The following is a 16160-nucleotide window of genomic DNA, read 5'->3' on the forward strand; positions in this document are numbered from 1 at the left end:
ACATCGTCTCTCAGAACGGAGTTGGGGCCTGCGAACAGGCCATGGGAGGTTGGCTGAGAGTTCTGGCAAAGAGGATTGCTGGGGTGCTGTTTGTGGCCACCTCTGATCTAAGGCTGGGGTATAGAGGGTAAATAAATTGCACTCAAAATATACCAAGGTTCCACCTCACCAATTCATCCTCCGTAGGAAGTTGACCTGACCTCTGGTACTGCTTGGCACAGGGGAGACCTTATTTAAAAGGTTGTGTGTTTCAGCCCATTTTTCACGATAGTTTCTCTTTCTCTCTCTTACACCTCTACACTGAAATGCCACAAACATCAGATTCAGCAGCCTCCCCGCAACCCACAAACGAATCAGTGGGATCCGCCCCACTCCTGTAACCTCCAACCATACCAAAGACTCTGGTTCCTCCACAGCAGGGCGGAAAGATCCATCCCCTGAATCCCTCCCTCCGAAGGCTACATGGGCCTCCCCGGCGAAATAACACCGGCCTGTAGTGACACACCTCAGAAATTGGTTTTATGTAAGCAGGGCCCAAAACACCTGTATAACAGCACCACGGGGAAGTTAGAGTGCTTTGGTGCCAGCTTTTGATTGCTTTTCTATTTAACCTTAACTCTGAAGGGCCTGGGCTGTGTAGTGCTGAGGGGGTGGATGGTTTGTACCCTGCCTGCCCCCGCCGGGTTTGGAGCTGCTAGGGCAGAGTCTGCTACAGCTTCGTAGAGCAGCTGTAAGCTTGGCCCAATGCTCCCTGCAAGCCGTGCTGGGAGAGGCATGTTTGCAGTTCAAACAGGAGAGCAGACCACAGGCCCACGCCCTGAAGGAAGAATGGCTCCCCTGTGGCATTTCAAAGCCGGCTGTAGATGAAGCGTGTGCATTTTCTAGTCATGAGCGAGTAGTTCACCCCTGCAGTTAGTATTTATAAGTACAGCAGCCCTGGTAGGATAAAGTGGCCAAACCCATGAGACACCATAGTGAAACATGCCTTACTTCAGCACACTCAGTTTTAAGGGGATGGGAGGTAGTTTACCACTTCTCTCCTCTTCACCCCCCCCAGCAAGACCCCAGTGTACTCAGTCCCGTTTCCTGCCCCACAAAACAGTGTGAAAGGAACTGAGCAAAGGTGCAGCCTCCCAGAAAGGAGTCAGCCTGGCCTCCCTGTTTCCCCTGCCAGGCTGGCATAGGCTCCCTTGATGAAGGGCTGGAAGCAACTTGCGATTTGCAGCATTATCTTTCCACTCCCTTTGCCTTAACGGAGGCTCTGGACCCGGACTCTGTGCCATATAGATATGTGTTTATGGCTCCAGCAAAGACAGGGGCAAGTCAGATCATTTCATACTTTATTGAAGACTGGGACACAGCCCCTGTTGATCCTGCCCCCTAGGGGATGAAATGGACTGCATGGGACAAGCAAACTTGGTTCATGCTCACAATGAATTGCCTTGTGCACAGACTTCTCATCAGACCCCCTGGCAAGAGCAGGGGTTGTTTTTATAACTTTTTTCTCATGGCATGAGAGGGACAGGAGAGTCTGTCCTGGATACCAGTAACTTTCAGTGATGAGACACCAGCCTTAGATGTCCCACCATCAGAAATTCAGGCCAGGCTTGGCTCCTTAAGTGTATGAGAGTGGAGTGATGCCTGGACTGTATGGACCCACACAGGCCTTCCAGATGCAGGCTGAGGGGAGAGGGCTTCCCAGGTTGGAAAGACAAGTGCTAGTTCTGCTGAAGCTGGCACGCTAAAACGAGTGGTGTAACCAGCAGTCACATGGCCGGCAGCTTGGCCTAGCCCCCCAAGCACAAACCCAGCCAGACCCACTGCGTACGTTCAGGCAGGTGTTTAGTGCACTTGCGCAAGCAGAACTAGCCCACGTCTCCTCAGCCTGGGAAGCACCCTCCCAAGTGAAGTATGAACGATAAGAACGGCCATACTGGGTCAGACCAAAGGTCCATCTAGCCCAGTATCCTGTCTCCCGACAGTGGCCAATGCCAGGTGCCCCAGAGGGAATGAACAGAACAGGTAACCATCAAGTGATCCATCCCCTGTCATCCACTCCCAGCCTCTGGCAAACAGATGCTAGGGCCACCCTCCCTCTCATCCTGGCTAATAGCCATTGATAGACCTATCCCCGAGGAATGTATCTAGTTCTTTTTTGAACCCTTAAGTATCTTGGTCTTTACAACATTCCACAGGTTGACAGCCTATTGTGTGAAGAAATACTTCCTTTTGTTTTAAACCTCCGGCCTATTAACTTCATTTGGTGACTCCTGGTTCTTGTGGTCTGAGGAATAACTAACACTTCCTTATTTACTTTCTCCATAACAGTCATGACTTTATAGACCATCATATCCTCCCTTAGTCATCTCTTTTGCAAGCTAAGAAATCCCCCTTTTATTAATCTCTCCTTATATAGAAGCTGTTCTATATACCCCTCAAGTTTTGTTGCCCTTCTCTGAACCTTTTCCAATATATCTTTTTTGAGATGGGGCATCCACACACAGTGTTCAAGATGTGGGTGTACCATGGACTTTGTGTGTGTACACACACACACACTATCCCATTCCTAATGATTCCCAACATTCTTTTTTGACTGCCACTGCACATTGAGCGGAGAACTATACACAACACCTCCAAGATCTTTCTTGAGTGGTAACAGCTAATTTAGACCCCATCATTTTATGTGTAGCCCTGGGATTATGTTTTCCCATATGCATTACGTTGGAAGGAGGGTAAAGCAGAAGGGACAGCAGAGACCTTCCCCCCCCTTACATTCCCCTTTGACAGCAGCCCTGCCACTCTGCCCAAGTGCTGGGCTCCAGGGTAGATAGGGGCCATATACCCTAGCCCATTACTTGCCCAGGTGCTAGCAACAGCCTAATTTTTGGTAGTAGGGAGACGGAGGAGGGAACGAAGAGCCTAGTCCTTGGGAAGAAGAGACTTGGCTGATTAGTTTTTAAAGCTGATTTTTATTTCGTGGTCTCCAGATATCTTCTGAAAGAGTTAAAAGGTTTGCTAAGTATGTGCACAGGCAGCTTCACGACCAGGCAGCAACCCTTCCAGCTCCCATGGAGCGGGTCTCCCTGCTTACATTATGAAACCTCAGACAGATGCCTGTATCAATAAAAAAAGCCCCAAACCCCCACCCACTAATCCCAGACTGCTCCCCCTTTTAAGCCTGCTATGGATGCCTGGCAGCACTGCAATCAATACTAGAGCAACCCGCCAAGATGCAGACACTGCCTGCTGCTGTGGCCAATAGCACTGCTCAACTGACTCTCCTTCACAACAATGTAGCCTCAGCAGCAAGCATGCTCTGCCTCCAACCACAACACAGAGACTGCAGGACCACCGCGAAACCTGACGTACAGCCTACTCCTAGAGCAAGGCAGCTGGGAGGCCATAGGACTGGGGACACCACCAGATCCCAGGCTGGGAAGCCATGGCGGTGAGGAACCCGCGGAGAGAGGGAGAGGTGCCGTTTCGGAGGGAAGTGGAAACGTGACGTGCGATGGGTCAGCGGTCAGTCCCATCAGCCCCAGGATGGATGAAAGAGCAGCGTGGCAGTGGTAACCGCCATCCCACCGCCCTGTGGAATGGGAGAGCTTCCCACTGACAGTGCTGCGTTCCCCCAGCTTGTGCAGAGTGGTTTCGGATCACTAGAAGTCCTGCCAGACACACAACTAGACAGATTAAAAGAAGTCAATTTTCTTTCCCCATCTCCCCCCACCCAAAAGATATAGGTTCACAAGCCACGGAGTGACCCCAACTCCATCGAGCCAGGCCCGGCCCAGTGGAATTTCTAGTCTGAGTCACTGGAATCCAAGAGGAAGATCTCATGGCAGTAGTCTGGATCATCGATGTCCCCCCGCAGCAGTGCAAAGGTGAGAGCCCATGGGAACAAGCACACATCATCGTCCTCCTCCTCCTCGGAACTCTCAGAGGGAGAGGGATTGAATGCCTGCAACAGGAGAACAACAACAACAACAACAAGCTTATCTCTTAGCCCAGCTGGGGAAGATGAGAACCGACCCCACCCCCTGCAAGGTGTGGCTGCACGTGTGGTATTTCCTATTAACCAGCCATGACTTGGATGGAGGTTTTATCTCCCACAGATCTACCCTGGGGAACTAGGGTATCCTGACAGCCACTAGCAGGAGACAGACATCCTGGTGTTGAGGGAGGACCAGCCAGGAAAGATTAACTGTAAGGAGCAACAGCCAAGAGCTCCTCACCAACCCATCCCCCGGTAAGGAGGCTGCAGCTTCCTCAGGGGACATGCAGCAGTTGCTTTGCTGCATGCAGGACTGGCCTCCAAGCGCTCAGTGGCTGGACAGTCACAGCTGGATCCCCCGATCCAGCCGAGTACTGAGTCGCACTGACTTCAGTGGAAGTGACTGGGTGCTGGAAGTTGGGCACATGCCTAAGTATCTTGCTGAATCAGGGCCCCAGAGCAAAACCTTGGTAGCATTATCGGTTTATGTTTTAACTAGAACACATTGCTAGACTGGTGAAATTCAGAGTCTCTCCCTGCCCCCCCGCCCCCCGCTGGCTAGTGCCAACAGCTGTCAACTTAGGAGAGATTCAAGCTGCTTTTGCTTACCACCGGGCCTGTCCTGCATGGAGGTCTCTGTCGAGGGGGCCGCACCCTGGCCGGGAGCTCATGAAGGTAGATGCACTCCGATTTAAAGGGACAGCGGCCACGGCCGTGGGCAAAGAACTTGCATTTTATTTTCCTAAGAGAGTTAAGAGTTGCGTTAACTCAGATGGAAATTCAGGGGTTAATTCTTCCTGCAGGTACCTGCCAACACTAGACCCAGAGACCCAGCCTCTCACCCTTCTAGCAAGGGCCATCTCTGTAACAGCTTTGCTGTTCAAAGTGCTCATCACACAAACCCCATTCCAGCAAGCAGAGGAGCCAGCCACCTACCCTGTCCTCGCCTTGAAGGTTTCTATCAGCTTCTCCTTTTCGTCCCTGTTGGAGACCCAGTATTTGTGGGGGATGAAGTAGCTGGACGTGACCCGGCACTCGGGGCAGGCCCTGTGGGCAGAGACACGGTGCGCACGGGTCATTTGCGGCCAACAGGAGTGAATGAGAGGGTGGGGCAGAGGCGGGGGTTCTGCCAGGCCGGCAGAGTACCGACTCCAGGATCAGCGACTCCAGGCCAACCCCTCAGCAGCTGACACTGCTACCTCCTTCTAGACCAGTGGTTCCCAAACTGGGGTTCCTGAAATGTTACAGGGGGTTCTCAGGAAAAAAATTCCCTAATGGCGGACAGAGCTGTCCCTAGGGACCCCAGGCAGCACGGGGCCAGGAGCCCCTGGACTTCCAAGAGCTAAACAGATCAAAGCTAGCATGTCGATCACACTGAGGAGATTTAAATGTCCTTATGAGAAATGGAAAGGGAGGTGGATATTTTTTGCTGTTTTTAAAATTATTATGAAGAACAAGTTTAAGCTTTGTTGTAACGTGTGTTGTTTGCCTGGACTGCTCAAGACCTGAATGCTTGTGTAGGAGGAACTCTTTGAGTTGGCTTCTTAAATACCTTCCTGCTGTTTCACATCTGATACTTCTTGATGAAACATAGGAGCCTTGTCTTATAACAGGCTTATTCAAAGTGATACAAGCTACGAAGATCTTGGAAGAGTGTTGCCGTTTTCATAATGTAATAAAAATACTGTAATGATAATAATAATAATAAATAGTGTGTAATAAGCATGTCATAAAAACAAATTTTATATTTCCAAGATCACTGCTTTTATAATTTATACTTGGGTAAAGGAGAAAATCCCTGGAAATATTCATTTTTAGAAGGGGGTTCGCGAGACTTGACATTTTAGTGAAAGGGGTTCACAGGTTGTTAAAGTTTGGGAACCATTGTTCTAGACCCACTGCACTAGTCTGTGCTGTGCCCTAGACACCATTAGAACAGATTTCCCACAACAGGGATGGACTAAGATAACAGGGCTTCCACCGCCTCAGCTTTAAAGACGATGGGGCTGGAGGGTTGTCACTGCGGTTGCTCGCGCCATGGCCTGCCCCAAAAGCTCCTTTCCCCCTCAATCAGGGTAGCTGCCAAGCCCTGCCAAGGCCAAGCCACCCATCAGATTGCGGCTCTTTGTGACAAGGGAAATGGGTAGCAGGACCAGACAGCAAATATGAAAAATCGGGACTGGGATGGGGGGGGGGGGGGTAATAGGAGCCTATATAAGAAAAAGCCCCCAAAATCAGGACTGTCCCTATAAAATCGGGACATCTGGTCACCCTAGAAATGGGACCTAGCCTCTAGTACCAGATTAGCACGTGGGACCCATGTGCCCGTGTGGCATAGCCAGGAACAGGACTCCGGATCCCTGTACGTACTTGATCACCGCATTCTGGAACTCCCGGCTCTTGCGCCACTTGCGGATGCAGCCGACGCAGTAGGCGTGGCTGCAGTTGGGGAGGATGCCAAACACGCGCTCCTCGGGTAAGGCCTTCTCGTAGACCTTGTCCATACAGATGCCGCACACCACGTCCTCGCTCCGCAGCTCCCCCACCGATGCAGCAGCTGCGCCCAGCCCACCAGCTGCCTGCACGGAGCAATATAGCTGGCTAGCACTTGGAGACTGAGCCCCCTTCCTTCTACAAAGCTGTGCTGCCCCATCTTCCCCCGGCCAGGCTCCTCAGTAAAACCCGGTGCTCAGCTCTGGGCTGGCTGAGTAGCCAGCCTGCTTTGCAGAGGGCCAGCGTCTCAGCTCTGGGCATGGGAAGAGCCGGCGTTCTGCAGACCCCTGCCAGGCTACAAAGGCTCAGACAGGGGAGGGGGAAGATCGCACCGGCTTCCCCCTACAGAAACGATTGCTCACAGCCATCTATGGTAGGGTGTCTGGGGGAGGACTCAGGGGAAGGATGGTCCCAGGGCATTAGCCTATTCGAGAGACCTGGGATCAATTCCCTGCTCTGCCAGACTCCCTGGGTGACCTTGGGGCAAGGCACTTAGCCTCTCGGTGCCTCAGTTCTCCATCTGTGAAATGGGGACAATAGCAGTGCCTGGCCTGACAGAGATTGGGAGGATAAATGCATTAAGGATGGAGAGGTGCTCAAATGCCATGGTGACGGGGGCCAGGTAAGCACAATAGACAGACACCGTAAGAGCATCCCATTGAGAATGTCTGAGTGGCAATGTCATCTTTTCCCGCCCACCCCCACCCCAAGAGTCTCACCCACCTCTAGGGTTCGAGGTGCTGGGACAATTGCCTTGTTAGATGCAGCCTCTGGTGCCAGGGAAGTTCTCTGCAATCCCAGATCCCAGGGTCGGGACCCTGACCAGCAACACAACAGTTAGCATGAGATGCAGTCACATAGGACAAAGGGCCTTCAAAAGCCAGTCCACAAAAGCACAGCCAGTCTGCCCCTTGGAGCAGGATCCCAGCTCCATACATCACCTCCCCAATGGGACCCATCAAGAGCTGCCTGAGCAGATGCAACCTTCTCCAGGCAGGAGGACTAGTCAGCTGGAAGAAACGTAAGGTGCATTGGACAGAAGCACTCCCCATCCATGCCAGAGCCCCGTATGGCACACCCACCCACCCTTCCGACACTGTTAGCATGCCAGCAGCACTGACCTGATCCACGCGGGGCCTGCCTGGGGACAAACTCTCTGCTGACGGCCCCGTTTGGGGGATACGTGGGGACGGTCTCTTTATCTTCCTCTTCCTCCTCAAACTCTGTGCTCAGCTGCCTGAAGTTCAGTTGCAGCTGTGTCACACTAGGGACAGAGGGCTCCGAGCCACGCCTGGCTCCTCCCCAGCTCCCAGCTGCTGCTTCTGGCTGGACGGCTGGCTCCGAGCCCCGACGGCTCAGCGATAAGGCAGGCTGTGAGCCGCATCTGCTCCAAGCAGGGGCTGGAGGGTCTTGGATGTGCTGGTAGCTGGAAGAGTCAAAGGTTACAGGCTACACAGGGAAGCCCAGTGGTGAGAAACATTCCTATCGGTTAGGTCGCTGGACCACCCCTTTCCGCTCAGAATCTCATGCCACCGCAGTGTCTGAAGCTTCGCTAGGACTGAGACACACCAGGGAACAGCTCATCTCCTCAGCTGTAGCAATGACGATGGAGATTTTCAGAATAAGTCTAAAGGATTTAGACACCTATTCCATTAAAGTTTAATGCTTAGAAAGTCTCAGGCTACATCTACCCTACGAAGCCTATGCTCGCACAGCCCTAGTGTAGACGCCACATATGCCAGCAGGAGGTTTTTTTGCCGGTGTAGGCACACCACCTCCCCGAACCACATTAGCACTTTCCCCAGGGTTTTTATCAGCATAGCTACAGCACCAGGAAGTGTGTGTTTCTCCCATGTCCCCGCTCGACATAAAACCTATACCGGCACGGCCAAACGCCTCAACCTAGGACTTCCAGTAGTTGAACAAGCTACAGTCTTCAAGCTCTGGCTCACTACAGCGGTCTTGCACCTCTTGGCTGCGAATGTGTCTAAGTCTACGCCAGCAGGAGTGGACCCTGTATTCCTCTGCCCACGCAACTCCCCTGGGGAAACAGGTCTCAGATGTTTTTTCCCCCATCTTACCTAACCAAATCTCTAGCCTGTTGGAGAATTATGGTTTCCATTTTAGACTAGGCTCTAGCGATTCCGCCCCACCTCCCGCCCCATTGCTTTAGACCAGGGCTGGGCAAACTATGGCCCGTGGGCCACATCAGGCCCTAGTGTCTGGACCATGAAAAAAAATATATATATTTGACTGCCCCTGTTCTAGGGTATTTCTTAGGGGCCCATCACCTTGGTCTCTAGCCCAGATCTGCAGCATCCCAGGCAACGTCCTTACCTGCAGCGGTCTCCGTAGCCGCAGAACCCATTCTGGAAATACCTGCAGATCTGGGCTGACTTCCGGTCGTGTGAGAAACGGCAATTCTGACCCCATCTGCAGGCTCCACGGGCAAAGTTCCTGCAGGAAGAACAGAATCCATATGGACTCTCAGGCTGCCGCCCCTCCACCATCCCTCCAGCTGCACACCAGCTTCCTATGGATACAGTCCCCACTAGTCCATCCACTCATTCTGACACTCCCTTACTTCCCAGAGGAGTTCAGTGCCTTCCCCAGCCCACTAACCGGGGAGGCTGCAGAAACTAGAGGATGTTTCCTACTGGGGGGGGTAAATGATTGCTCAGCAGGGGCGGCATTGTCAGCAAGATTCACTTGGTAGGTCTTCATTTCAGCCTTGTGAGATGCCCAAGTGATGAGCAGCAAACACCAGGCTCTCATGTCGGGGGGGGGGGGGGGGGGGGGGGGGGAGCAGAGCGGCTCCCTTGCGTTCTGCGCACATCAGCGAAGCTTGAACACAGGGCTGGGATTTGTAAGGGAGGTGACAGGGACTGGGCACCCAATTCCCATTGAAATTCAGTAGCATTTGAGCACTTAACTCTCCCGGGCTCCTGTAAAATGCCCAGCCTCAGGCCTGCTGCCCAGTCCAGGGTGCACTGAGGAGAAGCTCATGGATGAGGGCCCAGCAGCGGTGAGAGAACAAGGCCAGCAGCCACTAGTGAGATGCAGAGGGCTCGGACAGCAGCTCAGCTCAGGAGCGCTGGAAACTCAGGGGGTGGACACGTCCCATAGGGAGGGCACAGTGCACATCACATAGCCTGGGGAAAAGAGCTATGGTATAGCAGCCTGACTGATCTGGGTGTGTAGTTACCAAGTGACAGCAAGCAGGGGCGTTCCCCAGCCTACAGCCCATCTCAGCACACACAGAGAAACAGCCCACCCCACTGCCAACAGAACTTGGGTAGAGGAAGATGGCTAGGGAGTCAGAGAGCCCTCAGAGGAAGAACAGGGGACAGGAGGAAACCTGCAGGGGCACTGGAGAAAGGCAACTGCACCCAGCCTAGCAGATCTGATTCAGGGAGCAGAAGCATGGCCAGGCTAGCTAGGGTGACCAGACAGCAAGTGTGAAACATCAGGTCAGGGGATGGGGGTAATAGAATCCCATATAAGAAAAAGACCCAAAAATCAGGACTGTCCCTATAAAAATCAGTACATCTGGTCACCCTAAGGCTGGATGAGGTAGCAGGGGAACCCCACTGGAGTATTTTCCCATGGAGAGGCCCAGTCTCAAACATGCTTGCTCCAATAACAAGAGCATTAAGAATCAGGAGAGCTGGGAATGCACCTGCTTCAGCTTCCCCAAATGCTTAACATAGAGCTCTGATCATTTCAAAAATCAGCAGCCGGTCAGACTTCCCCCAGGCATGAGCCCCTCTCAGGTGGGGAGCAAGGAACGCCTGAAGTTTCAGAGAAGCACTCCAAGAAGTTTGGCTGTTAAACACGTTCAGGACACAAGTTTGTTTGTTTATTTTTTACCCCTTGTTGGCTTAAAAATGGAGCTATTTACCAAACCATCCAGAGAGCCTGATGGAACGAAAGCGAAGTTGTACCTGAAATTAGCACAAGAAGTTTCACTACAAAGGGAAGTCAGGGCAGTGGGGAAACCCAAGGGGGAGAAAAAGCAGACGCAGCAGTTTCTGTAGGTTTTGCTGCCTCTGCACAATCAGCTTGTATGAACCAGGGTCCTGGCCTTTGCCACTCCAGGCCACCAGAGAATCCTCCAGCGCTGCAAAGAGCCTGCCCCAGCCAGACAATGGCGGCTCTGCCCACGGGCCCCTTTCATCTCCCGCCACGAGGGGTTACCTTCAGAGCCTGCATGGGGGCCATTTCAGGGCTGCCATCCAGGAGACTCGCCTGCTGCCGACTCCCGCCCCATAGCACAAAAAAGGGATCGGGGAGAGCCGTTTGCAGCCCTCCCTCCACACCCTGGTTTTTGTCTGGGTGGGGCTGCAGGGGCAGTGTCGCAAAGCTTCCTGGGCCCTAAGCCCAGCTCAGGAATCGCTCTCTGCCCCTGCAGAGCTGACCTGCAGCCACCCCCCTCCCCAGCCCCTACCTGCACAGGACCCTGGAGTAGGGGCCTCTGTTGGGCTGACCCCCTCCAGCTGCTACCAGCGAGCCAGGCTCCATCCTCGCCCAAACACAGAATCAAAGTGCCTCTCTCCCCTCACAGCCCCCTCCAGAACTCTTTATGGGAGGGGAGGGGTTTAAACCAGCCTTCCCCAAGGACTAGCCCATCGGCAAGACAGAGAGGTTAGGACACACCCAGCTGCCCATTAGTTTGGAGTAAGGAATGGTCCCCACCCAGCTACTCACCCCGCCATTGATCAGCTACCTGCGGTAGGTGCACAGGAGGGAGCCAATGGGCGAGCGAACAAGGCTTAACCCCTTCGTTGCTGTGCTTGGAGAGGTTGGATCTTGGTTTATGTTTATTCAGACCAGTGCAGCCAGAGCCAGACCAGAGGGAAAGACTGCTTCATCTCAGGCATTGCAGCCAACTGGTCCAATCAATGCTTGCAGAAAGCAGGATGGTCTCCCTCCACCCCACCAATCCAACATGTTATTGATGTCCCTGTAAAAATAGAACGGTGTAAAACCAAAGTCTGCAGAGTCTATTGATACCTCAAACTGCAACAGAGACCGAGACCAGGGCCATGGATGTTTGGCCCTCATGACACCGGCTTTAAAGGGAGACAAAAAAGGACTGAAAAAATAATTGATGTCCCGGGGGGCGTGTGTGAAATAGACATAAACAGAGCGAGGAGTGCGGGCCGGTCCGAGAACAGCATCCAGCCAAAAAGCTGGACAGAACGGAACAAAGACAGAATCTTCTGCTGAGCAACCATGGGTGTCCCCATCCTGGCAGGGGACGCTGATCCTGAGGCATCGTCACAGGGTGGTCTTGTGGCTAAAGCAGTGGGCTGGGAGTCAGGCGCTCTGAGTTCCATTTCTGCCTTGACCACAGATACCTTACTCTGACTGAGGGCAAATCACTTGGGCCCAGTTCCTCAAAGGAATTTAGGTTCCTAACTTCCAGTGAAATCCATCAATGGGAGCCTAAATACATTTGAGGAACTGGGTCTTAATCTCTCAGTGCCTCTGTTCCTTATCAATCAATGGGGATAACATTTCCTTTGGCTGTTTAGGCAGTAAGCTCTTTGGGGCAGGAACTCCCTTTATGTACAGCACCTAGCACTCTGGGCCTCTATACTGTAATAGGAATGAGGTAGTGTATACTCCGAGTGTCTTACAATGGTTCGTTGCAATTCTTTGCTGCCTAATCTGGGCAGGGCTTCCGTGAGGGTGTCTATTGGGTGGGGAGGAGAGAGGCAGATTGGATTTAAATAAACTGAAAGCGTTTCCCCAGTGGGGCTATGGCTACACAAGAGAGTTTACAGCGGAGGAGCTGCAGCTGCACCACTGTAAGCTAATGTAACTACTCTAAGGCCTTGGCTACACTGGCAATTCACAGCGCTGCACTTGCTGCGCTCAGGGGTGTGAAAAAACACCCCCCCCAAGCGCAGCGAGTGCTGCGCTGTAAAGCGCCAGTGTAATCAGCGCCTGCCGCGCTGCACGCTCGCACTCGCAGCGCTGGCGGCGCAACTACACTCGCACGGCAGCGCTGTGAATCTGCACGTGTAGCCAAGGCCTAAGCCAGGAAAGAGCTCTCCCGTTGGCTTAACTACTCCAGCCCCAGAAGCTCTCCTGCCAACACAGCGCTGTCCACACCGGCGCTTCGCGTAGGTCGGTGTAACTTGCGTCACTCAGGGTGGCTTTTTCACACTTAGAGCCTGAGTTTCAGTTTCACTGATGTGACGCCCTGGAATTTTCAACAGCACAAAGGAAGGGGCTACATGGAGCACACTGCTAGCCCCTGCCACTTCCTGCTTCACACCATTCTGCACACAAAGCAAAGTAAATGCAAGGACATGGAATAATTGCTTCCAGGGATGGAACAGTAAAGAATACTTGGCTCTGTCCTTTTCTCTGCTACGTTCTGCAATCTGTTAGCAGCTGCCCTTGGGCCCCAGCTGGCCTGACCATTATAGTTCTACCTCCCCAAACCCTTTCAGATCAGACTTGCTGTTTGTCCCCATTTATGTAGGTGTATAACCCTGTGCCTTGAGGGGCAGGGAAAATGGGGGAGGCTACTAGCCTGTGAAGGGAGTAGCCCAGGTCTGGCACAAAGCAAAACATGACACAACACCTTGCATTACAATCCATGCATGCTCAGAAATGCCCTCAGATTCTTGCATCGTATCACAGGCACTTCTGTGTGTATTAGAACAAAGCTGGGCACATACTACATGTATCCCTGCAGCTGCAGCCTGGTTGGACCCACACACTTTTATTTCTGCCTGTTTGCTACTACTGATAATTAGTCAGGCCCTGGTTCGGCAAACCCTTAGGCCCAGATCCTCCAAGGCAGTTAGGTGCCTAACTCCTATTGATTTCAATGGGCGTTAGGCCCTTAAATACCTTGAGGATCTGGACCTTAGGCATTTGCTTAACCTTAGCACAGAAGTAGTGCCAAAGGGCCTAAGGGAGTTAGGTGCCTAAAAGTCCCCTCCACTGACTTTGATGGTACTAGTCATCTGCTTACACTGAAGCATGCCCCGGAAGTGTTTGCAAAATCAGGGCCTTAATGATTGTAAGCACTTTAAATGTACTAGCGCCCTAGCTAAATGCTAAGTGTTATTTTTTTGCCCAGGCATGGTACTGTATTCATTTGCTTAGCATTCCAGAACAGAAAATTGTGTGGCGCGTCTAGACTAGCACCTACAAACACGCTCTTTTTAATTCAAGTTAGCCAGCACTCAACCTCCCGTGCATTAAACCATTCACAGCACCCTAGATCCTGAAAGGAATTTAGGTACCGAATGCCCATTAAAATTAATAGAAATAACTTTGAGGATCTGGGCCTGAATTCTAAAAACTTTAGGGAGACAAGGGAATACCGTTTGTTGGACCAACTTCTGCAGGGGAGACAGACAAGCTTTTGAGCTTACACCTAGCTCTTCTTCAGATCTAAGCTAAATACAAGGTGGAATAGATTGTTGAACATAAGTAGCTAGCACCTTTCAAGGAATGGTTCAGAGGGAAGTTGAGTGGCCTGTTAACACCTCTCCACTCATAGGAGGGGAAATGGAAGAAGAAAAGAAAAAAGAGTGATGTGTGTTTTTTAGTGGATTACAGTCCATGATTCAGTCCATGACTTTTAGTGCCTAGCAAAGTTATGAATTTAAACTCCCAGGCTTGTCTTTTGAGAGTGTTGTACAGGTTTTTAAAACTTCAGTGAGGCAGCACAAGCTAGTGAAATGAGCCTAGAGGTCCAACGCTCCTGCCACTGACTCTCCCTGGGTGACTGGGTAAGTAATTTCACCTTTTACCTCAGTTTCACCACCCTTTATAATGGGTTTAAGTTGTTCCCCAGTGCACAGGGTTGTCATGAGGATTCATTAGTTTGCATTTGCAAAAATCTATACGAATGCCAAGTGCTACATAATGACTGAAAGTTACCTTTACCAAAATAAAATACAGCCCAGGGCTTTTTTTTGCAGATGGGGTGGTGCTGGAACAAGACTGTTGCCATCAGCTAATGTACCCCACTACTACAGACATAGAAAGCCCATTCCCCGAGAACACCATGGAAGAGATACAGACAGATCCCTTCAGTTAGCACTTCCCAAACTTTTCAAAGCTGAGGGCTCCTCTTCATGGTGCACAGAACCTGGCTGCGTGGATTTCCACTTGCTGGACGTTCACTAGCTGTAGCAGTGACCACACGGGACATTACTGCATGGCACGCTGGTGTGCTGTGGTCTTCAGCCCTTGACTTACCCTGCAATAACTCACAATGTAGACAAGCCCTGACTTTCATTTAGGCCAAGGGCACCATGGGTTTGTTACTGTGCTGCATAAAATTCAACTTCAGGAAAATGAAGCCAGTTGTGCCCCCTTTAGCCGCTAGAGACGTACCTGTATTTTTAGACCATCAAAGTATGACACTTCCTCCCCTTTCCCACATACCCTGATGAGCAGTGAACCAAGGTTGCCATTCAGCCTCCTCGTTGACATTGGCATTAGCAGGCACTGGAACGAATGGGGCAGTTCACACAGAGCTATTGTTTCAGGCTCTTTGCAGCCTCAGGCAGATATTGGCATAGGTCATGCTCAAGTTTGCGGCACAAAAAACTACTTCTCCATGCTAATTTCCCCCCCACTGTTACTCACACCTTCTTATATCACAGGGGTAGCCCTGTTAGTCTGGCTCTGTAAAAGCAGCAAAGAGTCCTGTGGCACCTTACAGACGTATTGGAGCATAAGCTTTCGTGGGTGAATACCCACTTCTTCATCCACAAAAGCTCATGCTCCTATACGTCGGTTAGTCTATAAGGTGCCACAGGACTCACAGCTTCTTGTCAACTGTTGGAAATAGGCCATCCTGATTATCATTACAAAAGTTTTTTTTCCCTCCTGCTGATAATATCCCACCTTAATTGATTAGTCTCGTTATAGTTGGTATGGCAACACCCATTTTTTCATGTTCTCTGTGTATATATACACATCTTCCTGCTGTATTTTCTGCTGCATGTATCCGATGAAGTGGGTTTTAGCCCACAAAAGCTTAGGCTCAAATAAATTTGTTAGTGTCTAAGGTGCCACAAGTACTCCTCGTTCTCTCCCTCCTTTGTTTCAATGACAAAACTAGTTGGTGAAATCAGATCTGCTCCAAACACGAACCAACCGCTGTTCCTAGTTTAATCAACAGCAAAACTTCCATAGGGCAGAGCTGAGCCCAGAGAGAGGAATGATTTGACAGGAGCAGGATTGGACCCTGGCTGAATATTTATGGGGTTGCCTACACCCGCTCCCCACCTTTGGCTAAAAAACTCATGCTGTAGGCACTGTAAGGAGCAGGGCACTGGCACAGTTCACGCTTAGCAATGGGTCTGGTTGTGCTGAGTAGAAAAGCAAATGCGGAAAGTGGGAGAGTTTTTGCCATGCTCTTGCTTAAACTAAGAAGTTTACGCAGCACAGTAACAAACCCATGGTGCCCTTGGCCTTCCTAGCCAACAATGTATGTACGTATCAGGGACGCACACAGAACGCAGCTCTTCTTGCTCCAAAAGAGAGGCCTCCAGTAACCGCTGTAACAAAGAATCTCTGATAGCAGCAGCACAGGGGCACCGTACCACAGCAGAGCAACTCTGATTCCATTCAGAAGAGACAGACAGACAGACACCCTCCTGGTGGTTTATTACAACAGCTCTGGCAGTTA

General features: G+C 51.4%; 1 protein-coding gene across 4 annotated transcripts; it reads right to left on the minus strand.

The window, feature by feature from the left end:
* Positions 1-2949: 2949 nt before the first annotated feature.
* On the minus strand, positions 2950-11457 carry LOC117875904 (probable E3 ubiquitin-protein ligase makorin-2). Of its 4 annotated transcripts, none has more exons than XM_034767498.1 (9): positions 11195-11457; positions 9420-9639; positions 8825-8944; positions 7609-7913; positions 7211-7305; positions 6365-6573; positions 4931-5041; positions 4604-4736; positions 2950-3961 (listed from the first exon to the last, which is right to left on the minus strand). In XM_034767498.1, exons 2-9 carry the CDS (start codon positions 9491-9493, stop codon positions 3803-3805), a joined length of 1206 nt encoding a protein of 401 aa, XP_034623389.1. In that variant the 5' UTR covers positions 9494-9639; positions 11195-11457; the 3' UTR covers positions 2950-3802. The 4 variants fall into 4 exon arrangements, with proteins under 4 accessions (XP_034623389.1, XP_034623388.1, XP_034623390.1 ...); XM_034767497.1 differs by lacking the exon at positions 11195-11457 and adding an exon at positions 10935-11020; XM_034767499.1 differs by lacking the exon at positions 9420-9639 and having other exon boundaries at positions 11195-11450.
* Positions 11458-16160: the final 4703 nt, after the last annotated feature.

Source organism: Trachemys scripta, chromosome 4, assembly GCF_013100865.1.
Source record: "Trachemys scripta elegans isolate TJP31775 chromosome 4, CAS_Tse_1.0, whole genome shotgun sequence".
Taxonomy (NCBI): domain Eukaryota; kingdom Metazoa; phylum Chordata; order Testudines; family Emydidae; genus Trachemys; species Trachemys scripta.

What these genes read in the sequence shown, in the direction of transcription:
- LOC117875904 (XM_034767498.1), bottom strand. Translation starts at nt 9,493, where the DNA reads ATGAGCTTCTCCTCAGTGCACCCTGGACTGGGCAGCAGGCCTGAGGCT. An exon ending in GCAGGCCCCGCGTGGATCAG is followed by an intron (nt 7,306 to 7,608) that starts GTCAGTGCTGCT and finishes GTTGCTGGTCAG; the next exon opens with GGTCCCGACCCTGGGATCTG. An exon ending in CAGCACCTCGAACCCTAGAG is followed by an intron (nt 6,574 to 7,210) that starts GTGGGTGAGACT and finishes TGCTCCGTGCAG; the next exon opens with GCAGCTGGTGGGCTGGGCGC.